The 15,661-nt window shown below is 27.2% G+C and overlaps 1 protein-coding gene across 3 annotated transcripts; it reads left to right on the top strand.

The window, feature by feature from the left end:
• The first annotated feature begins 2 nt into the window (after positions 1-2).
• LOC132929189 (sideroflexin-2-like) lies at positions 3-15,550 on the top strand. 3 transcript variants are annotated; one of them, XM_060994376.1, is made up of 9 exons: positions 3-133; positions 3,557-3,714; positions 4,195-4,365; positions 6,654-6,864; positions 7,342-7,467; positions 7,544-7,610; positions 9,842-9,944; positions 15,179-15,226; positions 15,303-15,550. In XM_060994376.1, the coding sequence occupies exons 2-9, from the start codon at positions 3,566-3,568 to the stop codon at positions 15,409-15,411; spliced, it is 984 nt and encodes a 327-aa protein (XP_060850359.1). In that variant the 5' UTR covers positions 3-133; positions 3,557-3,565; the 3' UTR covers positions 15,412-15,550. The 3 variants fall into 3 exon arrangements, with proteins under 3 accessions (XP_060850359.1, XP_060850350.1, XP_060850341.1); XM_060994367.1 differs by lacking the exon at positions 3-133 and adding an exon at positions 165-1,213; XM_060994358.1 differs by lacking the exon at positions 3-133 and adding an exon at positions 3,396-3,499.
• Positions 15,551-15,661: the final 111 nt, after the last annotated feature.

The raw sequence follows: 15,661 nt of genomic DNA, 5'->3' as shown, positions 1-15,661 counted from the left end.
TTTATCTGTACTTAATCATATTAATTATCAACATATTCTATTAGTAAAAACAAAGTATTTGCTATTCTGTTTATGAGTCATACTTAATCATTATTTCATATTCCAGATCCTCAAAAAAATATGAAAGCAAAAGGTAAGTCAAATAATAGTACTAATTATTTAACTGATTGTCTCTTTTATTTAAAAAATATTAGAAAGAAATGAAATTGATGAGAGGAAGTGCCTAATATAAATATTTTACAAAGATGCTAACTTATGATCAGATTTACAAATATTAAAATATCAATAATTTATTTTTCATAAATTTAATATATAGATGTCAGATTATGACTACAATTATATGATGAGACATGCTATTCTGGCAGACATTTAGTTTAATAATCATTAAGCTACCGAAAATATAATTGTAATATTTTCCAAGTGTGGATAACTATACTAAATCATAGAATGTTATAAGAAAATTGTAAATTTTTGACTGGATTATCAAATATGAAAAAAAAAAGCCCAAGAGCTTAATTATACTTACTATTGTACATTTTTTCATCACTGCCAGACGCCAGTACTCGAAGTATTTTAGATTTTTACTTGTTAGCGCCCCATCACTGTTAGTCGAATTTAATTAATAAAGTCCAAATAATTTTTAATATATTCAGTTAGCTTATCATTTATTTTTTTACGAGAGTCAAACCTTAAAAAAGTGGCGCCTATCAATACTCCTGGGAACTTCCACCACTGCTCATTCTTTGTATTCCAGAATCCAAACTGGAATCTTCAATTTGATATTCATAATAATATCTTTAATTCAAAATAAAACCATACTTGCTCAGAGAATAGATTTTGTCAGCGATGATCGGCAATGCTTGTCCGTCCCCTCTCTAATTCTACCATCTTTATACCTATTGTGTGATGTAGCCACGCCCCTGCGCACAAAATCATGGCACACATATTGGAAATTTGGAATTCGGAATTTATAATTCAGGCCATTCAGCGATTATATAGCTTAGAAAATATCAATCTGTGGATTGGTACAATCGTTGACGATCAACACTTAATCATATATTGTGGTGTTTGAATATTTGATGACCATTTAACATTTACCAATCTATCATTAAATAATTTGTATACCATTTTTTTTTACTATTGAATTTTGTAATAATAATATAGTTATTAAGTTTATAAAGTTAAATTCTTCAAAACAACTACCGTATAATATGTAAGTAAGAAGGTATTTAATACCATGCGTTGTGAAGTTGACAGATATAATGTAATACCTACAGGCTACAGAGGTTACCAATTATTACTTGCAATACGTTATATAAGACCAACTGGTATAAATGTAAAATATCTGATCGACTTTGCAACTCAAAGTGCCAAAATAGTGGCGTATGTAGTAATAAATTAAGTAAAATCTGTAAAATAATGCTATCTCTATACTCTATGGCCTATGCGCTTAACATTATTTTTTAGTATAATAATTAACTAAAATGATTATAATTTAATAATAAAAAGTAGGTATTCATTTTAATCATGTCAAACTACTTTTAGATAATAATAATTTATATTAACTCTTCAGTTGTATGTACCTAACTGGATACCTAATAGATTTAAAAACTAATATTTGAAGCATGGGCGGATTGGGCCACCGGAAATTTGGGAGTTTCCCGCTTCTTCAAAAAGTATTTTTTATCAAAAAATGATGATGAAATACACATTTATTCTACTAAGTAGTAAGTACTAGTGGTTGCTCGGCTGCCCGAGTCGAAATAGTTATTGGTATTTTCATTTTTGGACATTTACCTAGTTAGTGTCAGTATTCAGTAGTGATCACGACCATGATGATATTACAATTTTTTTATCATTATAATTTTTTAAGAGATTTACTTTTTTGAATGACAATATACATTTTTAATTTCATATTCTAAAGCAGAATATTTTTTTGAATATTCTGATACATTTTACATTACCTAAGAAAAACTTAATAACCGATTTTTTTGAGAGTTAAAAGTAAAAGTCTTCCAAGTCGACGAAACGTAAAGGCTTTATACAGTTTAGTTAATGAAAATGAAAATAAAATAATATTAATAATATACGAGTTTGAGTTTAAGGTAATCATGATGTTTGTATTTTGCACGTTTTAAGAATAATAATAATTTTTTAAATAATAATTTGAGCATGGCAATTAGAATAATATAATTTGAATACAAACGCAATTGATATACCTATTGACCGTAAAATATAAAGATGAGCGCAATTGGTACACTAACCGAAAAATATAAGAGGCGCAATTGGTATATTGACCCTAGTATAAAAATTTTGTTTTAGGCACAATTGGTCCATGCCCAAAAGGTAGAGGTAGTGAGGTACATTTTTGGAATAGACGGGAGGGCAGATTATTTGTCTGAGAGTGAATATACAATGGATGGATTTTGCTTCATTGACTTTTATCCCCCAATCTTTGCATGAGGTTTGAGGCTATGTCAGGATCGGAGTGGATCACTAGAATAAAAACTTATATGATATTATTTTTATATATTCAATAGTTTGTATGTGTCATATATGCCTTGCACATGTTATAGACTATATACATATAATAGCATAGTGATAGTTATATACATTTCTTAAAACCAGTGGTGGATACAAAGGAGGAGGGGCTAAAATCTATGATAATATATAATTTTTTTATACGGTAAAAGATAAATATTAAAAATATACTATTATATACATCTATATTCTAGGTAGGTACATAAAATATACAGTCAATTGTGAATGTGTAAAAAGGCAGTCAGTCATCACACTTCCTAGATCGGCCACTGTTAAAATAAGCAGAAAGCCTGACATACCCCATATCAGGGGTCACCAAATGGCGGCCCGTGAACAAATTTTATCCGGTCCACAGACAAAGAATAAATAACCTATACTGCGACAACATTATATGTGTTATTTATGTAGTATATGTACTTAGAATTTCGATGGCCCGCGAAAAATTTTCGGATTCCTAATGTGGCGCTTAAAAAATATTAATTGCCGGCCAAGTACACCTATATTATACTCTTGACGACCCAATTTATAAGTTTTCTTGCCAATTCATCTGTTAAAGAAATTTGTACTGGTGTACCTCATTAGCTTGGATAAACACCACTTTGCATATCGTGAATAGCAATAGTGTTCCCGCAATATACAAAGTGATCCTTTGTCGTTTAGATTACGGATCCCTTCGTAATTACCGGTTACGAGTGTCAAGTATACGAATAAAATATCTAAGCATAGTTTTCTAGTGTTGTTTTTATATATAAATTCTATTCGATATAAATATATGCAGCACACTGTATTTAATTTACTTTGCCCACTTGAATCCGGGCAAGGTACACTTTGCTCGGGCAATCTGCTCGTATAATGCCCGGCCAATGTATGTACAATTCGAGTATTAAAATGATCATTATTATATTGTGCAAAATGTTCGGGCATTGTGCATTGTTTCCGGATTTTCTATACTTTGCCCGTAACATATTTAAATAATTATAATGGTAAATTGGTAATAATATAATTTTTTTCACAGTACCGTATAATGGAAAAACCTAAAGCAATTCCTTGTCCATGGGACTTAAATACCTATTTTGGACGATGGATGTATTATTCTTGGATCACTAATCCAAAATTAAACTTCACCTCTTCCGCTATGATTGAAGAAGCCAAATTAATACACTTCTCTTGTTTGTATGTACATATTTTTTTTTTTCAAAAAATAAATAAATTTAAATAATTATATAATGAATAATAAAAATATTAAATCGAAATTGTCTTATCATAAAGTGGTTATCTATAGCATGCAAAAAAATATAGATAGTTAATATAAGCAATATATAACCAATAAACTATAAACAGATATAGCAATATACCTATTATCTACATATAGTTATTTCATCATTCATCATCAACAGAATAATAAAAATATAATTTTATATAATATAATTCTATTACAGTTAAACGACAAAATCTATAACATTTATTAGAAATTATAGAAATCTTTCATGACTATGTATATTGTATATAATGTATAATATTATACTTTATGATATTTATTTATTTAATCATTATTTTTTTTATCATTATTATTATTTTATTTATTTATTTATCATTATATATTCTATATATATTTTAATATATTGATCACTGTCAATGATTAATAACTAATAGATATGGATCAATTTCAAATGATATCACTGATACAAAACTGTTACATGAACATCAAATCTACGAAAATGTAATTCACCCCGACACAAACGAAATACAAAACACCTTTGGACGATTATCATTTATGCCAATCGGAAAAGCATTATTAGTTGCTGTTTTACTATCTCAATTGACGTAAGTTATAGGCATACTCTAATTATGTCCTTATTAAAATATTATAAATACAAGATTATAAGAACAATTACAAAATGCTATAGGTTAAATGTTAATCACAATGATTTTTAAGTTTTTCCTATAAACACATTATTTTTCTGAGGATTTTGATTTATAAAACCAAATAGGTATATAGTAAATTATTTATTATAATTTTTAAGTCAGAAATATTATTTAAGTTTTGCTTATCTGAATAATGCACCAACATTTGCATGATTGTGTCACCGAAAATTTAAAAATTTCATCTTATTAAAAAAAATTTTGTCGTGGTAAAAATAAAAATAAAAAATGCGCCAAAATGTCTTGATTTTCATGTTTGACATATTTATAAATATGTACATTTTTTTTTTAATTGTATTAATCTTATTTATATAATTATACAGATATTACTATTTTACATTGGGTAAATTATTGTGTTTATTACTTATTTTCGCATAAAACTAATCCTGTAAAGAGAAAAAATAATATGATATGTAATAGGAACTTGCTCTCAAAAGTCAATCCTTCAAAAAAAAAAAATCACTCACTGAATCATGATTTTTTGACATATCTACCTACCTATACACAAATAACTATCAACTAAATATATATTAATATATTATAATCTATATTATTTCTATAATAGATAATATTTTAGAAATTAAACATAATTTTATGTTTGTATATTTAGGACTTAGGCCTAATTAGTAAATATTATATATTAATAATCAATATTCAATACGTACAATTTACTCGTAATATAATAATTATCAATCAGGTTATGGGTTAGATTATATATACAGAATGTCCAATATGAGGATTTACACATTACGATACCTCCTAAAATAATGGAGATATCATAATTTTAAAATTATTGAAGATATGAAAAACAAACTTTTAAGGTATTCTAGGTATTATTCAGTAAAATAAACAAAAAAACTCATACTAAGTATTGAATTATTTGGAGTAACACGAGATTTATTTTTAAAAATTCTTTCGATATAAAATGTTTACTTTTTTCAATTTAATTATAATAATTTGCATAATTTCTGGTTTAATTGCATATGTTAGTTGATATGATAATTTAATAGCTTTCAAATAAAATATAAATTATGTTAAAATGTTGAAAAGTTATGAGAAACATAATGTAATGATATGCTCACACATCATAATTTATTGTATATTTTATTATCTTTTTAAATAAATAACGGTAAAGTTGTCGCACGCAGATAGCCGTCAATAAAATTCACTGATGAAAGAAACGATTTACATTGTTTGGTCACGTGGGAACTCACACTTTATTGCGACAGTATGGCGCAAAGCGTGTGATCTTTTACATGTGCCGCCAAAGAAAAGGGATGGTCCAATGGGGCTCTCCGCCGTCAGGGAGAGAGCCGATTTCTCGAAGGACGCGGAGGCCTTTGTTGGAGCCGCCTGCAACGCTGGCAGGCTTGACCGTGTCGTCTTCTCTCATCAGTGCGTACGCACCATTAGAATTAGTAACATCTCTCTAGAGTGCATGAGCACCAAATACTTTAATAATACACCCACCATACCGGAGACAGACTGCGAGCGACAACTGGACCATTTTCACTACTACGAAATATTTCAGTGTTGTTTTTTATTTGGATCCGTGTGATCAACCCATTCTAATTTTGTTAAGACAATTACTACTTAACGAGTTCAACAGCGAATAAGGTAAGGTGCATGAGCATTATTTTATTTGCGTTGATTTGTGTAAATCTGCTTTTCTACACTTAATCTCTATACAGTGTATTTGATTATATTCTCGAATCACGATCTCGAGAGCCCTCCGACCATCAGGAGGAAGGTAATAACGTAATTTTAAATAATTCTAATATTTACATCTAATTGGTCACCATAATTCCCCAGCACTTATAAGTGTAGGAGAAGGGTTCCATAGATCGGACATTTATTAAAGGCTTGTGTCCTTTATACTTGTCACTTTAAAATTAATATAATCTCACTATAGGCTTCTTATCTTATTTTTAATTTCTCTTATTTTTGCGTTATTACAATAAACAAATGTGTAGTATAGGTTTGGCTTTATTTAAAAAAAAAAGTTAAATTGTCCATAACTTAAAAAATAAAAAATTGGACCCCCTCTTTAAAAGGGTATTTCTTCATCATTGTAAGTTTACTTTGTATGACGTCGGGCGTCGGCCGGTTACTTCCCCCGGAACAAATTAGACATAATAACTCGTGACGTATATTCTAGTTCAAAGAATATATTTATTATAATATTTTAGAAAGAATACTTCCAGCTATGGTTGGCATGGTCTCAATCAATCATACGATGCATTTGTAAATTTTACCAACCGTAACGGAGATACCAAATTCATTCCAACTACTCAATTTAGATTCGGAATATCCATGTTGGCTGCCACAGTAACATCGACTTTTGCTGCATTTCACATTGAAAGATTTCTTATTAGCAAGATATGCCATCCAATACCTTATGTAATTATTTAAATTAATCCAATAATATACTAAAAAATAATACAGATAGTAATATGTTTACCTACTCGTTATTTCGTTAAGCCTTTTCTTTCTTATCTTTATTTTTCTCCAATTATATAATATATTAAATACATCAGAGGCGTATACAAGGGGGGTACAACCCTCCCCCCACCACAAAATAATTTTGAGTAACGAGGAAAAAATTATTTTATTATGTTGCGGCACATGTATTGCTATATTTGTAAACCTCCCCCCCACGAATTGTTTTTGTATATGTGCCTGTCGTGCCTTATATACATATATATATAGATCAACGTGATTATTAGTAATTATATTGTTAATTAATAATATTATAATTACCTATTTAAATTGCTTGCAAATGAAATAAGAATACTAAAGGCTTGATTAAGTAGATTCATTAATTTAAAATTAAAATAATATTTAATAAGTATTTATTTATTTTTTAATTATCAATAGCGATTTGTTCCATTGATAACACTCGCGGGTGCTAGTTTTATAAATGTCCCAATAATGAGACATAAAGAAATCATAGAAGGTGTCAGGATATATGACTGCAATAAAGAAAAAGTTGGATATTCAAGAGTTAGTATTCAGTATTTTAAGTCAAAATTAGTGTAGATATCATTATTTCAACAATATTTTTACTATTTGTTCACAGTTTGCTGGATTAAAAGGTATAGGAGAAACGATAGTTACAAGAATTATAATGCTCGCTCCAGGAGTAGGTATGTGAGATTTCTTAAATAAGTTAAATATTAAATAATGTAGGTAATTAATAATTAATACATTATGTCATTATGCATGACTTTTAATTATTTTAATGCATCACACGAAACAAAAAATATTTTACATATACTTCCTATAATAAATAAATCAACCTTTTTAATTTTGTTTTACGATTAATTTTGTAATTCAATCAATTATAGCTGTGGTAATAATAAGTGGCTAAACGTTTAAATGATACGAGTCAAATTTAAAAATAATTAGTACCAAACCTAATTAAATAAGCAGTGGCATATTTGCGGGTGGTCCAGGGGTACTGGACCCCCCCCAGAACCTCTAAAAAAAAAAATCTAAAAATTCTTACATATTTGTAAACCCTGATTTATGTAGACACGCACGGACGATGCAGTTTTTTCCCGTGAACAAAATATTTATATAAAATATAGCTTAAAATTAGCCAACAGTCGCGGTTGAACACTCAAAAACCCGCCGCCGCGCGTAACTAAACTTTTCCTTGTATTGTATGTATTACCAACTAGTATTCATTAAGGACCATGTTTACCTACGTAATATTTATTTTCTGTCCAGAGATTAGCGAGTGATATGGACGACTGTTGTCATAATGTCATATTTCAACAATTTTAACATTTCATTATTTTTACGTATTAACTTGAAGTTGACAACATATAAAACTGCTATCAAAATAATATTAATTGTCAACGTGTACTGACTACTGAGAATAAATTATTAATATTCAACTACGAGCTACGAGGCATATTTTAATATTCGTATAACCTATATATTATATACTAAACTTTTAAATACAAAATCATATTATTTATTCTTTAAAAATCTATCTGTAGCTTTATTGTACTCTAAGTCTCTGTGATGTGTGTCGGTTCATAAATGTCTCTGATAGAAAATGCATAGGTATTGCATAGAATCGTCTTGCAAATCGTCAAATGCAATGATTTTTTTTTTAACTAACCTTTTGTATAAAATGAGTTACTTAATATAGAATATTTATTTTTAAATAAATTGGTTTCTAATGTGTGATATTATAAAAACATATTTGACAAAACCTAACATTTAATAATTATTTAATAAATACTTCAAATTTATTTTTTTTATTTTTTTTCTAGTTTTATACTTGTATCTATTTATTGTTTGGAATTGAAATAAATATGCCTTCAAATAAAAAAATAAAACAAAGTTCAATGAAATCATTTATTATTGCACCAGTGCGTGTCCATCAGATCAGACTGTCGAATCTCCAACATTATATAAATTCTTGAACCACATAATAACAAAAAAACGTTCTTTTTCGCCCAATATTGATAAATCAAATACATTTTTTTGTGGGATTTATTAGACCCCCCCCCCAGAAAAATTTGGAAATACGCCACTGTAAATAAGTATCTACCTTAATATCGTAATATGTACTTTATTGGCTTATTATTATTATTATTATTACCCACCTTATAAATCTTAAATGGTACCTGCCTATAGCTCTATTCGAAACATATCATATATCATATTCAATACCAATATTATGAATAAAAATATTTTCTAAGAAATTATAATACATAATAAGTATCAGTAGATATAATAAATATATTATATTATATAGCTGTAGCCTTGTGCCCTTGTATAGGTAGGTTATTAGTGTAAAATATTTTTACTTATTAGGAATATTATATATAATTATTTGTATTTTGTACTAAGAAGAGTTGAATAGTCGAAATTAATAAGAATAAATTGATGTTAATAATTGACGAATGACGATACGTCAATACGTTACAAATATATTATATAGGTAATATACCTATTGTATTATTAAATATACAGTAGCATCACGTTAATCTGAACATAGGCTAATCGGTAATCCGAACGGCTTCGATTGTACATCGCCGCCGTTCTATTATTGTACTTATGTAGACCAATTACGGCAATAACTGAGTATGTATATAATTTAAATTAATTTTAAAAAAATGTAATCAATTATTATATCTATTGAACTCAAATAGTTTATACTTTATACAAAAATAAACAAAAAAATAATTAAAAGTTTAAATTGCAAGACAATTTTGTAACAAAATCATAGGATATAGGAATAATAGTAATCCGCACCACCCCTTTCCCAATTCCTCTCTGATTACCGTGACGCTACTGTACTTAAAATTTAAATAGATTCTTGCAATATTTGTAAAAATATAATTGTTGCTATTTTTAGTTTTAGTTCATTACTTAGAAGACGTTTTGGATAACAAAAGCTGCTGGTTTAGAAAAAATAAATGGGCACATTTTCCTTTTAAATCAATTGGATTTGGAATTATGTAAGTACTACATATTATATAATAATTAATTTTTAGAGGTATTTTTTACCAAAATATGTGACATACCTACCTACGGAAATTAAATAAAACATACAGTTATATAACACTATACAGTCTATAGCAGGGGTCTCCAACCTACGGCCCGCAAGCCGGATCCGGCCCGCCAAGCTTTTTGCACCGGCCCGCCAAGCTAATTAATGTTTTGAAAATAATACATTAATTTTCATTCTTTTTAATTTGCTAATTGGAACCACGAAGTTTGGTGCAAACTATCAAGACATTTTAAAAAACAAGCAGTTCCAAACGTTTCAATAAGTAACTTACTCGTATCATAATAAAACAAATTTTGAATTATAAAATAAAAAAGTTATATAAATAAACATACATTTTTTTAAATAAATCTTATCTATTCTTATTTATTTCTCAATTTCATAACTGACATAAGTTATCTATTCCTAGATAGACAACAATTTATTTTTTTTTGTAGACAACACATTTCTAAAAATGTTGACCCGTGATGCCAAAGCGTATATCAAATTTGGCCCGCCGTAAAAAAAGGTTGGAGACCCCTGGTCTATAGGTATACATCATTAGAATTATAGCTAGCAGTGAAATATAATAAAATAATGGAATTATTTTCATTATGGACCAATAGGTAGGTATATGTAAATATGTTTTAAAGGGGGATTATAAATTATAATTATAATTTAAAAACATGCATTATTATGATAAATATGTTTATTTGAAACGGATACCGAACTATTCATGTGCCGTGAGATCCTTCTCTCTTCTATAAATATTTACTGATAAGCCATAAGCGATAGCCAATAATATAACACATGCACAGGGGTAGGTACCTATATTTAGTAATTATAAATATAGGTGTATAATTTAAACGGTTTTAAACTTTTTTTTTGTTCATACACATTACACTGTAATATGCATAGATGCGATAATCCGAACGGCTTCGAGTGTACATCGCCACCGTTCTATTATTGTAGGTACTTACTACTTATATATATAATTTAAAATAATACTAATAATTTTAATTAATTTAAAGAATAAATGTAATAAATTATTATATTTATTGTACTCAAATAGTTTATAGTTATACACTAATTAAAAAAAAAATAATAGATTATAATCATAGGCGTAGAATGGGGGGGGGGGGGTTAGGCTTAGAAGGCCAGAATTCTGTTTAGCTCCCTGAGTAAGAATGTACTACAGACTACAGTAGAATCTCGATAATCTGACAGATATCAGACCACGCTACTGCCGGATTAACAAAAACGGCGGATTAATGAGGGTTCACATAAAAACGCATATTTACTTATTGAAAAATTAAAAAAATATTTATTAATTAGGTATTAAAAAATGAATAACCTTATTGTACTTAAACATTAACTGAATAAAAATAAAATATCTAATAGGTTTATTCGGATTTAATCTGTTATTGATTTAACCTAGTTTTATCGTTTACGATAGTAACTTTATATACCTAAACATTGGTACGTATAGGTTAATATAGCTGGATTACTGGACGTATCAGATCATATTTTCGAACGGCCGGATTTCCGAGATTCTACTGTATTTTATACGTCCATGTAAGATAACTAAAAAGGGCTATAGCCCCCCCCCCCGCGCAATATAAATTCATCTCGCTAAACCTATATGATTATAACGTTAAAATAATAAACAAAATCAGTAAATCAAAATACTAAAAATAAAATGAATACCTACCATTAAAAATATTATATCATTAATCATTATTGAAAATTAACAATAAACAAAAAATGTATCTACGAATTGTAACGTAAACAATTTAAAAACGTTATTAGATTATTTTTTTAATTAATCCAATATCCTGGCCAACAAATTCTATAAGTTTTGTAGTTCTTACATTACGGTGTGATTATTTATACCACAAATGGCAATATACTCGTAATTTAAAAAAAAATACATATTTCCGAAAAATATTTTTAAATTATACTTATAACGTAAAAAACGTTACCTAAACGAAAAAGATCAAATAACGTTTGAACGTACAATAACGTTGATAACATTATACAAAATAAAAAAAAATTAAATAAAATGAAAAAAAAAATAAAATGTTATAACGTTAAAATAACCTAAAACGAAAATAAGATATATTTTTTTTTAGTCCGAACGAACCCTTTCCCTAATTCGATTTGCAACAATTTGAAGATCTATCAATACTTTTATCAAATCTCGCCTAAATTGTCGGTGAAAAGGTTAGGTTACTGTCTGTCATAATGTATATACTTATACTCTTATAGTCAAAAACTGATCTAATTTTCGGCAGCATATGATCATCAAATTATTATTATAAAAACAGTCTTCGATGTTTTTGGGTGATAAAAGGGCAGTCCAAATCAATAGTCATATATTAATATATTATATACATATGAGATATGAATATGAATAAATGATTTCATCATATTGCAAAAAATTGCTTAAATATGAAAATTTTAACTATTTGACCTGAACAGGAACGGAAACCAATTCGGTATTAGCCACATGGCTGTTGGTTCCTAACCGGCCATACCTGAAAAGTGAAAATTAACATCCAAATTAGTTCCAGACATTCTAGGAAATACACATTCGAATAGGTTCACTACCTATAAAGACTTTCGATAAAGGCTAAATACGATCTAATAATATTATTTAATATTATTATAACATATTTCCATCATTTTAAGTACATATGAAATAGAAAAAAATTTTAAATAAGGAAATATTTATAAAAACAGAAATGGACAAATATAAAAATAATGAAATTAATAGATTAGCAGAATAGCAGATTATAACTTATAAAAAATGTTACAAATTTTTACCTCAATTATTCATATAATACTTTAAAAAAAGAGATACGGACGAATTAAAAATAAGATATTATATTTATTATAATTTATTTTATGCTTTTTAATTAAAAATAAAAATTACATTTATGACAAAAACTACAAATTTTAACAACCTGGGAACCAATTCGGATATATCATTTTACGGCCTTTGTAACAACCGGGAACCAATTCGAACGTACCTAGTCACATGAAAGCATACAATTTATTTATGACACATCTCACCCCGCTCTTAAGGCCAAATACCTATTGTTATACTAACACTGCGTAGCTAGATTACAGTGGAACCTCGGTATATCGAATAAATCTCAACTATAGTTTCAATGAACCAAAAAAAAAATTCTACATATTGAAACTCCGAGTTACCAAGGTAATTTAAAACATAAATAAAATCTGAAATAAAAATATTTATTTTTAGAGCAAATTTTAATTTATAAATAAAATATATTCTTACCTATTGTTATATAGTTAGTTCATTTACCTATTGTAATTCAATTATATTCCATTATATAATTTACCAATATTCCCATAATGCCATAATTGCTCTACAACTAATACCTACAACTTTGTAAATATTTTATTTTTTAATTTATCGCACTATATTTTTATTATAAATATTATTTAATGGTTTGAAATAATAAACAAATCAATATTTATTGATTTTGTAGTTTTACTAATTAATCTTTGTCTAATTCAAATCAAACTAATTAGTAGACACAATAATAAACGTCAAATGTGTAAGAAGTGAAAAATAATGCCTAATGCAAAAGCAAACACTGCTATAACTCTAATAACTAAAATGTATTTTAAACTAAATATATTTAGTTACCTATTTATAAAAATAAGTTGAAAAATCAAGTAACACTATAACTAGTTTGAAAAAATTAATCAAATTTTTTCAACTGTTTTAGCTCTTAATATTATTTTATATTTAATAATTATTTATAACTTACTATTCGCCATATTCTACTAACTCAAGTTAAAAACTTTCCATCAACTTAGGATAAAGATAATAACTGCAAAATTATTTTAGATTCTAAACGGAGTGATGAATGTATTGATTCTACAATGATGTGTGTTTTTATTTTTGTGTCTGTCATCACGTTTTGAAGTAGTAGCTTTGATTTTTGACTTCAACTCCTCTTTGAAAAGGAAAATTCATTTAGTTGGTACTTTGGGAGGTCAAATTTCCAGTAGTTTTCAAAAGCGTCAGGCTAAACCCTGAAAAAATAACGGAGAAACGTGAATTTTTACGCTTAACCACTTTTCGACAAAATCGATTGTTTGATTTTGCTGTAACTCAAAAACGAATCATTATAAATACTTTACATTTTCACCAAATGTTTATATTAGCGTTATCTATTTACGATTAAATTTTCAAAATATTTAGAATTTTTTAAACTATTCATAAGCCATTGAAATTTTTGATTTTTCTAAATTTTTTTTCTTGAAATGCTGATAAAAAAAATTCGGCTTTCCTTTTATCTTTTAAATTTAATACAAGGTTTATTATAAGTTGTTATTGTTGTAGTACAAAAAAAATCAAAAATCGTTGGTCATAATTTTTGTTTATGATAATTATTTAAACTTCAAATGTTTACAAAATGTGTCAAAATAACAAAATTTTGCAAAGAATTTAAAATTTTTGTGATATACCTAAGGTTAAAAAACTCAATCAAAGGTTATCCATAAGTTTTTCTTCAAGTAACTGTAAAAAAAAAATTCCAGCATCAATATGGAAAAAAATTATGAGCGTATGAAATTTAATCTTTTACGAAATCTCGTAAAATAACGATATATTACAAATTAAATATAGGTAATAAATAATAATATAATATATCCTACTAATTATCATTGACTAACAATTCATCTCCGTTCAGAATCGTTTTTCGTATATAATGATACATTGATACCTGTCATTGCATTCAAATTTAACACATCCATTATAGTGACCTACTTTCCATCTCTACTATACAGCAGAACGATACCCACTTGCCCACCTTTTTTATGATTATATTTTATTATCATATACGAGTATAGACATACAGTATTATTTTTTATTTATATCTATCTGGCTATCTATAGTCTATACCACAAATTGGAAATTCATTAAGTGCTATTAAATACGTTTTTATTTACAAAAAATTGAGTGTTGAACTGAACATGAACCCCAAATACAGTTACAGTCTTTACCACAACTATAGGTCTATAGCTACATTACTTCTAAATAGCTAAAAATACATATTACAGTGATTATTTACTCTATATCTATCATTATATTTTTAAATACTCATTTATTTCATAACAAATCATGTTAATATGTAAATAAAACATTTTAACTAAATTTATTTACAGACTCGTTGGTATGCTGCCAACAGCATGTGCTATATTTCCACAATTTAGGTAAGTTGGTAAACTAGGTAATTGTTTTTAGTTCATTGATTTTAGCTGCATAATATTAAATATTTTCACTTTCTAGTTCTATTCAATTGTGTACATTAAAGCAATTTGATAAAGAAGCTTACAATCAAGTCACAGATAAATCTACTGAACTTACAGATACATTATATTTCAATAAAGGACTTTAAAAAATATCATGAACTAATCATTCTATAAATAACATTTGAATATTTTGTTGTATCATATTATTATTAACTAATGTATATTTAAAATTTAGTAATAAAAAAGAAACCTAATAGTCTATTAGTAATAGACTATACTATTACACTCGGTCTTAACATATGTTTTATTAATAATTTAAAATTTCTGGACATACATATTTGTTTAATTTTATGCTTTAACAGCTAATTAATAAAGTTCACTTAGTAATTTACTGAC

The sequence above is a fragment of the Rhopalosiphum padi genome, chromosome 1 (assembly GCF_020882245.1).
Source record: "Rhopalosiphum padi isolate XX-2018 chromosome 1, ASM2088224v1, whole genome shotgun sequence".
Lineage (NCBI taxonomy): Eukaryota > Metazoa > Arthropoda > Insecta > Hemiptera > Aphididae > Rhopalosiphum > Rhopalosiphum padi.
The sequence above is the reverse complement of the archived record's forward strand: the minus strand, read 5'-3'. Positions and strand labels throughout refer to the sequence as shown.

Coding starts and splice junctions, on each gene's coding strand:
- LOC132929189 (XM_060994376.1), top strand. CDS start 3,566: ATGGAAAAACCTAAAGCAATTCCTTGTCCATGGGACTTAAATACCTAT. Junction 3,715..4,194: donor TTAATACACTTCTCTTGTTT/GTATGTACATAT, acceptor AATAACTAATAG/ATATGGATCAATTTCAAATG. Junction 9,945..15,178: donor TCAATTGGATTTGGAATTAT/GTAAGTACTACA, acceptor ATTTATTTACAG/ACTCGTTGGTATGCTGCCAA.